The sequence below is a fragment of the Quercus lobata genome, chromosome 2 (assembly GCF_001633185.2).
Source record: "Quercus lobata isolate SW786 chromosome 2, ValleyOak3.0 Primary Assembly, whole genome shotgun sequence".
NCBI lineage: Eukaryota > Viridiplantae > Streptophyta > Magnoliopsida > Fagales > Fagaceae > Quercus > Quercus lobata.
In genome coordinates, this window is record NC_044905.1 from 96,931,926 (window position 1) to 96,943,516 (window position 11,591).

Here is an 11,591-nt window from a genome sequence, read left to right on the forward strand (position 1 = left end):
CCTTTCACTTATACATTTAGCCTATGCAATCTACCCCTTCTCCACTTTAACTAAACAAAACATTCTTTTTTTTTTTCCTTGAAAATTAAAAACAAAATAAATCCAATTAGCACCAAGAATTTAATGTCCCAATTGACATCTTTTTATGTTTTCATTGGAGATGTTCAGATCCCCCTCCCTCGTTATACCTATCGAACTATTAAAAAGACCCAATTAACAGCTAGCCTTTTGCGCCAATCTAATTAACTAAACCAATTATGTCAGAGACCACCAATGCAGGTGAAAAACACGTCGCGGTTTTGGCATTCCCGTTCGGCACTCATGCAGCCCCACTTCTGAGCCTTGTAAGCAGAATCGCAGCCACAGCCCCGAACGTGTATTTCTCATTCTTCTGCACTTCCAACTCCAACAACTCTGACTTCTCCAACGAGGGCTTGAATAACATAAAGCCTTACGACGTGTATGATGGGTTGCCTGAGGGTTATACGTGCAGCTTTAATAATCCGATCGAGCCGGTGATGCTGTTTTTAAAGGCCATGCCAGAGAACTATAAGAGCGTGATGGAAGTAGCTGTGAGAGAGAGACAGAGAGAGATAAGCTGTATAATGAGTGATGCATTTTTTGGGTTCGCTGGAAAAATGGCTGAAGAAATGGATGTGAATTGGGTTCCACTTTGGACTGCTGGACCTCGCTCACTTCTGGTTCATGTTGACACAGATGTCATCCGCAAAAGACTTGGAGATAGTGGTAAGCATTTTTTTTTTTTTTTGGTGTAAGTTTCAAATAATTTTTTTTTGGTGTAAGATAGTGGTAAGCATTTCTTGAATGATGTAAGTTTCAAATAAATTTTTTTTTCTCACCTTTTTTTTTTTTTTTTTTTTTTTTTGACTACATGATTGTTATGTGTTATTATGAATGTGTTTATACATAGAATTATATGATTATTATTAGGTATCATTTAATGATTGTGTTTAAATATGAAAATATATATATTGTACAACTTAAAGAAACTATGATGTACTAAAATTGTAACTGATGAAAGTTTAAATATAGAATATAAATTAAATTTAATTTAATTAAAGTTTTATGTGACACAATATTAATAGATTATAGATTGTAGATGTATGTCTCTTTACACAACATTATTATTAAGGCAAAACTTTGGTTAAGTTCTTTGAAAAAATTTAGGATTACAAATTTTTTTACAACTTCTTGTCATAATTTTAACATGGCAGAGTGTAATTGGTGAAGAAAAAATAGTGAGTTTATGTGTAAGTGATGGTTAACCATTCACAATTTGTCATGTCAGAGTTGTGACAAAATAGATGTGGAATAATTTGTGGTTCCAAAATTACTCCAATTCTTTAAATAAATTTCATTAGGATTTTTTAATTAAATCCAAATGCAAAATTATAATGAATTTAATTATTTTTATACCCCATGAGGTACTTAGATGGTGGGCTCATTGGTATGAGGTGTGATGCATATTTGGAGATTCTAAGTTCAATCTACCACAATATTGGTCCATGAGATTTTGAAGGTATTTTAAGAGTATGGAGTGGAATAGTCTAGTTAAAGGCTGAGATATCACTTGCTTATATTAAAAAATGTTTTAGTAAAACAAGCATTATTTGTGTTTTATTGATTAATGCACCTAATCAACTATGACTAAATTTTATCCTTACTAAATTATTATTTTTGATAGGTAACACAACATTACTTAGTGGGAATGTAATCTGAAAGAAAAAAAAAATCAAATCTTTTTAAAAATTTCATGGTGTATTTTCTTCAGTTTCTCAATTAAATTTATTCATATGGTCTTATTGATTTATTTTTTTGACAATCAGTCTTTTTTTTTTTTTTGGGACTAGAGAGAATCTATCTATCTATCTATCTATCTATCTATCTATCTATATATATATATATATATATATATTAATAGTCAAAACTCAGAAAAAATCAAATTAGATTTTAATTGAATTCTCGATTTTACGCCACGTGTCTCAAACTTTTTTTATTTTTTATTTTATTTTGTACCAAGTAAATTATTGAGTGTAAAAATCAAAGAGTCCAAATTTAATATAATTCTAAATTGAATTTCAATTGGAGTTCAATTTTCCGCCACATGTCCATATAAAATTTTAATTTTTGTGATAAGTGAATTATTAGGTGCAAAAACCAAAGAGTCTAAACCAATTAAATTATATATATATATATATATATATATAAATATAATGAGAAACCATTACATATTTTAGAAATGTATAGTTTAAAAAAAATGTAAGCTAATACCATATATAATTTGAACATCTTTTAAAAAAAACGTATAATATATAAATCATATAATTGTGATTGTTTTTAATTGTACCCGTGTATATGCATGAGATTACATACTAGTTGGTCTTAATACAATATAAAAAAAAACGTGATCAAATTCAAAAATATAGTTTTTTGATTAATATAACTATGATATCAAAGTACATAGTTAGGATAATAAGGAATACAAATTTTCTGTCTTACTTTTTGTGTTCCATCAATCATGGTATACATAAGAAGTTAAAATTGGTGAAGTATAAAATAAAACACAAAAAATTGGATATAAGACTTAGTATTCAATCAGGAGATTAGTGACATTTAAAGGGAAAAAGAAAAATGCTTGTAGTTTGCTAGCATTCAATGGTTTAATAAATCAGAAATTTTTTCTACTATTTTTTGTATTCATCTGATTAAGAAAATGTTTTTCCTTATTGCAGGCAGTGAAGACCAAACCCTTGAAATCATTCCAGGATTTTCTTCATCAATGCGTGCAGTCGATTTACCTGAAGGAGTGATAATAAACATATCAACCCCCTTTTCTATGATGTTACACAATATGGGATTAATGCTGCCACATGCAACTGCGGTTGCCATAAACTCCTATGAAGAGATAGACCTTGATATTGTGAATATACTCAAGCAAAGATTCCACGAGTTTCTCAATATTGGTCCATTCCTACTAACATGTCCACAAACAATCTGCTCTGATGAGCACGGTTGCTTGGAGTGGTTGGACAAGCATAAAACCGATTCTGTGGCATACATTAGCTTTGGAAGTGTGATAACACTTCCACCTCCTGAGCAAGCAGCACTGGCAGAAGCACTAGAGGCAAGTGGGTTTCCATTTCTTTGGTCACTTAGGAGCTTTGAGGAAAGTTTGCCAAAGGGGTTTATAGAAAGGACAAGAACACAAGGAAAAATAGTTCCATGGGCTCCCCAAATGCTAGTCTTAGGACATCGTTCAGTTGGGGTGTTTGTGACACATTGTGGATGGAATTCTGTTTTGGAAAGTGTTATCGCCGGCGTGCCAATGATTTGTAGGCCTTTTTTCGGAGACCAGAGACTGAACATGCGAACCGTAGAGGCGTCTTGGGGCGTTGGTGTAGGTCTAGAAGGTGGGGTTTTTACTAAAGATGGAATGGTGAAGGCCTTGGAACAAACTTTGTCTAGTGAACAAGGGAAGGAAATGAGAGAGAAAGCGGAAGCTTTCAACAAGTCTGCATTGGAAGCTGTTGCACGTGATGGTAGCTCTACTAAAGATTTCAACACTTTGGTTAAGTTGGTCACCAGTTAAAAGGATATTAGCTGTAGTGATCATACATTAATTTCTCCTTTTGGCTTGTAATTCTACTACAAAGGTGAAGTAGTGGAAAGCTTGTTTGAGCAATGTACCATGATTTCAGTACCTGGAGTTTTAATGTATAAGTCTTGGTTAGAAGGTTGTTTGCATACATTTTCTGATGCATTAATTCATCATATGCATATAGCTAGGCATGCTTAGGACCAAATCCTAGGCATGCCAGTTTCAATTGTCTGTGGATTAGTGGCCTAAAGTTCTTGACCATCACAGATGGGGTTATAATATATTATGGCTGGTCTGAGGTGCATTATGCTCCAAGACACCACGCACAAGCACTGCAACAACTGAGTTTGATGAGACTCAATTTAAGGATCTTGCTACATCCAATTCGTATGTTGGAATCTTTTCCGTTTCTACAATCGTTTATAAAAAGAAAAAAAAAGTCCTAAATAAGGTGCATGAAGTTTCCACAATCGTTAGTATTCATTTACAAAGAAAAGATGAGCCTCCAGTGGCAGAGCCACGTTGGAGCCCCTAGCTTTTTGAATTTTCTTCTAACACTGACCCAAGTATGCAGCAAAATCACTAACTTAAACAAAAATTTCCTTACTGGCCCCCCTCAAATTTTAGTTAGAATCTGGCTTACTCTTTTTTTTTTTTTGGTTGAATTTGACCTATCAAAATCTAAAATTTAGATCCTAAACATCTATAATTGGCCCATCAAAATTTTAAGTAATCCAGAAAAACCCAACAATTAAATTGGTAAAAAAATAAAACCAAAAATCAAAATACCCATAAGATGACCCATTACTCAGCCCCTTGGCCATCTAAATGCTATAAAAAAAATAAAAATTCTCCCACGTTCCAAATCACCAAAGATCAACATTAAAAATAAAATCAAAACAAAACAAATGTCTTTGTTACACTCTTGCGCTGCCAGTCTCCTTGTTGTTAGCTCATGGTCGTCAACTCGGCTTCAGGCTTCTGTTCTCCAGTGCAAACTGAAACCACCATGTATCTCTCTCTCTCTTGCTCTTTTTGTGTTTATTTGTTTATTGCCAAAGACAGTGTCAGCATCACATAGTGTTTAGGGGGTTCATTTGAACCCCCTGACTTGGGGAATCTTTTTTTTTTTTTTTTTTTTAACATATAATATTTTAAAGTTTTTGTTTTGATCACCCTAAATTGAAAAATTGAACCCCTGGAAGAAACCCAATAACAAATCAATTCAACACTAACATTTATCTTAGTCTTTTTAAACAAAAAGAAAAATCAATAACAAACCAATTTGATCTAAAATCTGATAATAAAATAATAGCAAATCCAACAAAAAAAATTTAATTATTTTTTGATTTTAAATTTCAGGAAAAAAAATTAAGTGGTCAGTAAAGTGTAAACAACTAACACTAAAAAATAATTAAGTGTAAGGTAGTGAAAGCAGGAACTATTATTGTGTTGAATTCTTAATAGAGTAATACAAAAGACAAAAAAAAAAAAAAATTAATGAGTTATAAAGACTAATAAGTTATCAAAGTTGAGTTGAATGGTTAAATAATTAAAATAATTGAAAAGAGAAAAGACAAAAACTAATAAATAATAAATTAAAATATTCTAAGCAATAATAATTAAAGTTCACTTAACAATAATAATTAATAACTTTATTATAGTAAGAGAGAATAGATGATTTCCAAAATTTAATATCTTCAATATACTAAGAAACAATTTGCTTAATAAACTTATAGTTTATCCTTTATTATCTTGTTGTACTATGGATGAATTTTTAATAAGGAAATCACACATATCTCAAGATTCATTTTCTACTTATAATTTATTATCTCAAAGAACTCGTGTTGGCTTGAAAAATCTTCGTTCTAATCATAGGTTGTGAAATATCTCATCTTATGATCTTAATGATCAAGATAAAATAAGAAGATATTATTTACAAAGGGGTCCTTGTCAACCTCTTCAACGGGAATTTGAACGACTCTCCTAAAAAATATTCCTAAAACTGCCACCAACTAAAGAGTAAAAACAAAAATGAACTGAATTTAGACATCAGTTTAGAACCTACCAACCAAACAACTAAAGTGGTTCTAGTTTACGTGTGCTGGCAAAGACTCTTATTGTATGCTCAGTGCTGTGTGTGGTAATTATTAACTAAATAGTATAGTTTCACTTTTGTATCCTTTACTATTTACGTTTTTTTTGTTGAGAATTTTACTCTTTACTTAATTATTAATTTATTAGTCAGATTTATTTTAGTTATTAATAATAATAACTAGATATAAAAATTCATCCTATTAGGATTTAAGAGTCTTTTTGTTATCCGACACTAATAATTGTTGTTGGATTTAGTATGTCTCTTTTGAACAAACATACTTCGTGATGGAAGGAGTATAACTAGAAAACTAAGTCAAATTATTTCTCCGAAAAAACAAAAAAGGGAAGTTCAATTTGAAAAGGTCCTTACTCCTTAATTAGTTTAGCATTCGTCAAAGCCTGTATTTCCTATCAAAGGGTTTTTAATTAGAAGGCCATATATTTGAAGTACTCCTTCATGCATGATTCTTCATTTTGCAATAATTTTTCCTCTACAGATTACTTGAACAACAATGGCATGAGGTATGCTAATTTCTTCCACTATTTTCGATTTCTCACATGTGGTATCAAAGCCAACTTATGCTTTGTTGTTCGGTAAATTCGATAATTTGGTCTTAGAAATTCTATAATTTAGTGATCATGGAATATGCGAGTTTCTGCATGTGCAAACACAGGGCTGAGTAAACATTTTGAAATTTCTATAATTTCTATTGCCATGATTTTTGAGTGCCCGTGGATTGTTGTTTTGATTGCCAGGCGTAAAGTCAAAAGGTTAAATAACCAATGTTGACAAACTTTAATCTTTCATATTGGAATATTGTGGGGTTTATATATATATAAATATATTTATTTATTTATTTATTTTAGGACGATTTTGGGTTATTATTATATGTGCGTTCTTGACTCTTTTAAAAAGATTTTATTGCTTACATTGCACATTTTGCAAAGATCTGTTGCATATTTCTATTACGGGATTTTCTTTTTATCCCAAGTTTGTGCACATGCAATTTTTGTAATGCTATTGTCAATCTTTGAGTATGCAATTATTGTATTCGAATGGCTACTGGAATGATACATCAGTTTCAGGTGCAATTATTTTACAAAATAAATAGGTTATATATGAAATTTTGATTATATCTTTAAATAAATGATATGTTTAAGTGTGCTTATTGTTCTTTGCACATATCTTGTATGGAAATATCATTGTTTGGTTTGTTTTACTTTAAATTGCTATGATCATATGAGGTTTAATTAATTGATTGTATAACGATTTTTGAATTAGTGAATATCAAAATGAAGTTGTCTTGAACTTAAATAGTTTGGTGGTTGGAGTTTAGCAACCAAAAAAAAAAAAAAAAAATTCGGTGATTGGACTTGGAGTGCTTCCTTTAACGAAAATGTCTTGAATAAAGTGCAAACCTAAACACCCACAATATGTCAATAAATTTGAATAAAATTTGGATGAAACCAATTAGGTCCAAAACCTTTCATTGGATGCATGTAACAATAAAGCCACTTTAACTTCATCATGCATCGGAGATAATCTTGATTAAAAATCCCTAACAAGGGGAGATAACACCTTGGGTAGTTAAAATATCATATAAAGATATCACTAAATTCAAAAAGCTTAAGCTCAATAAATATAAGTTCAACTATGTTATATTAACTATTCATTCTTATATCTCAACAATAGTAGCATTTTAGATTGGGTGTAACAAAGTTAAAGGAGGGGCAGTGGGAATAGTCGTGGAAAAAAGCTATGTAAGGTTTTGATAAACAAAGAAAGAAAGAGCCTTGTTGCAAGTTGGAAAGGAATGTGTTGGGCTATCTAAAGCTTGGTTTTGAGTTCAATTTGATTTGGACCCAATCCGATTTGAAAGCATTCCAGTTTTAAATGAGTTTTTTTTGTGAGACTTAGTCCATGGAGCGAAGTTTTGGACCTATTTTTTAGGATATATATATATATATATATATATTTTGCTGCTTCAAAATAAGGGTTTGATGTATTGCAATTTATAAGCCACCTCGGTATTATTCTCTTTGACATGGTAAAAATCACACTATTCTCTTTGACATAGCGAAAATCGCTGAACTTCATGGACATAGACATATTGTCGAATTGTGAAACTCCATGGATGTAGACATATTGTTGAAGGAATCAACATAGCTAACTAGGTAAGATGAGTTCATGAAGTGCAAAAGGACAAAAGGTCTCATCTTATTGATTGGTTTCTATTTTTGACACTACCCACTTTGATGAGCTTTAATATTAGAGTAATACTAGAGACACATAAAATGACATTACTCTTAATATTAACAAAGACAAATATGCTTTAATTTAATGAGATGTATGTTACTCCAGGAACACTGCAGGAGTACTTCATTAGCCATACTGTGAAAGAAAAAGGCATTCTAGATCTTTATGTTGAAGCCTTTGACACTCTTCATGCATACTAGTTTATATAATGCACCATGACATCAAGTTATGTATTGTATAATTGCAAAATATTTATATACTCTCATGCAAACTATTTTGAATAATTCTTCTTGACAACACTTTTTGTTCTTTCTTTCTATTGAACTTGATGCCTTTGAGTCCTCTCTAAGGCAAAGTTATCTGTTCTGGGAAAAATAAGAGATGGATGTGCAAGAGCAGACAGCTAGTCTTCAATCACCACTAATTCCAATAGCTGAAGAAAATGGTGTAAAATTTACAAAGAAAATCAACAAAGATGAGATTGTAGAGGAGGCGAAGAAGCAGCTGTGGTTAGCAGGGCCACTTGTGTCCGTTAATCTGCTGGTGAATTGCTTACAGGTGATTTCAGTTATGTGTGTGGGTCATCTAGGAGAGCTAGCACTTTCTGGTGCTGCCATGGCCACTTCCTTTGCAACAGTCACTGGTTACAGCTTTTTGGTATGTATGAATATCATCTCACTATTTATCTTTTGAAGTTTTGAGTTATATTTTGCCAATCTAACATAAGCGACATTCGCATTGTTACTTTGGAAAAAAAATTGATTATAATCGTTCTTGGAAGATATGTAACTTTTTTTTTTTGGTACACTGACGGAACGCCAATCCAAATCTTTTATGTAACAAGAAAGATGTATCAGTTAGTTCCTGTCCACCTCTTTAACTAAACTGAACTAAATTCCTAGTTTCATCCCTGATTGATAGATTGGAATGGGAAGTGCATTAGACACATACTGTGGTCAGGCCTATGGTGCAAAACAGTATCGAATGCTCGGTATACATGCGCAGAGAGCCATGATTGTTCTTCTACTGTCCTGCATTCCCATTACACTTATATGGGCCAAAGCTCGTCACATTCTTGTATTCTTGAGACAAGATCCAGAAATTTCAGCTGCAGCTGGACTTTATGCTCGCTTCCTGATACCCTGCATTTTTGGTTATGCGATCGTTCAATGTCATGTCAGATTCTTACAAGCCCAAAATAATGTACTTCCTATGATGGTTAGCTCAGGCATTTCAACATTATCACACTTATTCACTTGTTGGATTCTTGTATTTAAGTGCGGCCTTGGAAGTAAAGGTGCTGCTTTGGCGAATGGCATCTCTTATTGGATCAATGCATTGTTATTGATGGCTTATGTTCAAACATCTCCTTCGTGTAAGAACACATGGGGTGGATTTTCAAAGGAGGCCTTTTATGGAATCTATCAGTTTCTAAAAATATCAATTCCCTCAACTATAATGAATACGTAAGTTTCTGACTCTAACTGTTATAGTACTTATTTATAAGTATGTTTTTCCAAGATTAAATTTTGTGGAACAGCTTGGAAATCTGGTCTTTTGAAATGATGGTTCTTTTATCTGGCCTTCTCCCTAATCCAAAGCTTGAAACATCAGTGATGTCAATCAGGTTTGTACTACTTAAACTGATTCTATGAACATTGCCTGCTAATGAAAAGTGTTTCCAAAAATAATTTCATTATGTACTAACCAGCTGTGGTGTATTTTAGCTTTAACACATGTGCATTGGCTTATATGTTACCCCTGGGGCTGGGTAGTACAACAAGGTGAATCTGAGCTCAATTAGGCTATTGCATTACTACCTCTAATATCTGCATCTTTTTGTACCAATGTATGTTTTTTTTTTTTTTTTTGGATCTTTTTTCTGTTAGTTTAGCATAAGAGTTTCAAATGAGTTGGGTTCTGGGAGACCACAAACAGCTCGCCTAGCGGTTCGTGTTGCTCTATCCATGGTTGCTATAGAGGGCATTCTGGTTGGAACGGCCTTAATATTGGGTCGTAATGTTTGGGGTTACAGTTACAGCAAGGAAGAAGAAGTTGTAAGATATCTGAGAGAAATGTTACTCTTGGTCGCAATATCCCACGTTTTCGATGGTCTTCAATCTGTGCTATCAGGTCTGCAGCAAACTTGTTTTATTTATTTATAATAATTCAATAGTTAGGGAAAGAGGAATTTGAACACTAGACATATCCGTAAGAAATACAAAAATGTGTTGGTTCAACTACAAGACTCATTCTTTCCATTCAGTCTAAACATTTAAATTTATTTTATGCATTAGTCTGTGCGACACCTTGGGGTAAATCTATAAGGACTATCAATTTTTAAAAGAATTTGTATATTTGCTCTAAAAGTCTATTTTTGAGGACACTTAGACCATCATTAGGAGAAAATTGGGTTTAATGAATGTAATTTTCTTTGGTTATAATTTGATTGAAAATTTCAGGCGCTGCTAGAGGATGTGGATGGCAAAAGATTGGGGCATTGGTTAATCTAGGAGCTTATTATCTTATAGGCATTCCCATAGCTATAACGTTAGCTTTTGTCTACCATACTGGTGTGAAGGTGACTTCATATCTTTCCCTTTCTTTGCCTTCTTTTCCTTTTTTCGGTTAATCTTATTTTGGATCTAATCCACAGGGACTCTTGATGGGAATCATAATGGCACTGTTCATGCAAGCACTACTCCTTTGGATAGTTACTCTATGCAGTGATTGGGAGAAAGAAATAATCTACTTTGACATAAAAATTTACTTATATCATCGTCCATCAACTTCATCTGATGGTTCACTTTCTTTGTTTTGTAGGTGAAGAAAGCAGCTGATAGAGTTCATATCAGTCCTGAAGATGTATTACAACAAGAGTGAGTTTAGTTCAGCTTTTTGAAAAAGTGGGTTTTTCAAAGAGTATGATATGAAATTAGGTTTTTTTTTATTTTTTTTTATTTTTAAGTTGAGTGTTTGGTAAAAACTATTAAAAAATATTTTCTGAAAAAGTTGAGTATTTGATTAGTACTTATAAAAGTGACGGTTTGAGTTGTAAATTACCCAAAATGACAATGTATAAATAAAGGGGTTTATTTCATACTTAAATCAACTACTTAATAATATTTATTAAAAAAAAACTACTTAATAATAATAATAATAACAACAATAATTTATTGTTAACTAAAATTTGTTGTAAAAATATTTTTATAATATTTTCACAACAAATCATACATGATAAGTTGTTACTGATTTTAATTTGAATACACCACTTAAATTATTTTTTTTCACTAATATTAACTAGTTACAACCCACCACTTAAAATTTATTGTGAAAATATTATAGTAATATTTCTTAGATTAAGTTTTTTATTTTTTATTTTATTTTATTTTTCTCTTTTCTCTTTTTCTTTCATCCACACGTTATTTATATATTTTTTTCCTCTTTTTTTCTCCTCCACACACGCATTCTTTACCTTCTCCCTATCTTCACTTTTGACTTTTCCTTGTACTTTTCTTCTTCACCAGACTACTATCATTTCATCCACTCTCATTTCAAAACATACCATTTCTTTTTTCTCTTTTTCTACTTTCCTCCACACATTCAACCACACAGCCC

General features: G+C 31.9%; 2 protein-coding genes across 2 annotated transcripts; both read left to right on the forward strand.

The window, feature by feature from the left end:
* Positions 1–3,742, forward strand: LOC115961376 (flavonoid 3-O-glucosyltransferase-like). Its single transcript, XM_031080370.1, has 2 exons — positions 1–747; positions 2,754–3,742. The coding sequence occupies exons 1-2, from the start codon at positions 258–260 to the stop codon at positions 3,608–3,610; spliced, it is 1,347 nt and encodes a 448-aa protein (XP_030936230.1). The 5' UTR covers positions 1–257; the 3' UTR covers positions 3,611–3,742.
* Positions 3,743–8,354: 4,612 nt separating this feature from the next.
* Positions 8,355–10,856, forward strand: LOC115973971 (protein DETOXIFICATION 16-like). Its single transcript, XM_031094205.1, has 8 exons — positions 8,355–8,630; positions 8,895–9,439; positions 9,514–9,600; positions 9,701–9,757; positions 9,868–10,106; positions 10,436–10,554; positions 10,630–10,714; positions 10,795–10,856. Exons 1-8 carry the CDS (start codon positions 8,355–8,357, stop codon positions 10,854–10,856), a joined length of 1,470 nt encoding a protein of 489 aa, XP_030950065.1.
* The last annotated feature ends 735 nt before the right edge of the window (positions 10,857–11,591 follow it).

Bases quoted from the DNA above. Each gene is read 5' to 3' on its own strand.
- LOC115961376 (XM_031080370.1), top strand. From the start codon at position 258: ATGTCAGAGACCACCAATGCAGGTGAAAAACACGTCGCGGTTTTGGCA. The intron at 748-2,753 runs GTAAGCATTTTT...TCCTTATTGCAG, and splicing joins CAAAAGACTTGGAGATAGTG to GCAGTGAAGACCAAACCCTT.
- LOC115973971 (XM_031094205.1), top strand. From the start codon at position 8,355: ATGGATGTGCAAGAGCAGACAGCTAGTCTTCAATCACCACTAATTCCA. The intron at 8,631-8,894 runs GTATGTATGAAT...CCTGATTGATAG, and splicing joins TCACTGGTTACAGCTTTTTG to ATTGGAATGGGAAGTGCATT. The intron at 9,440-9,513 runs GTAAGTTTCTGA...TTTGTGGAACAG, and splicing joins CCCTCAACTATAATGAATAC to CTTGGAAATCTGGTCTTTTG.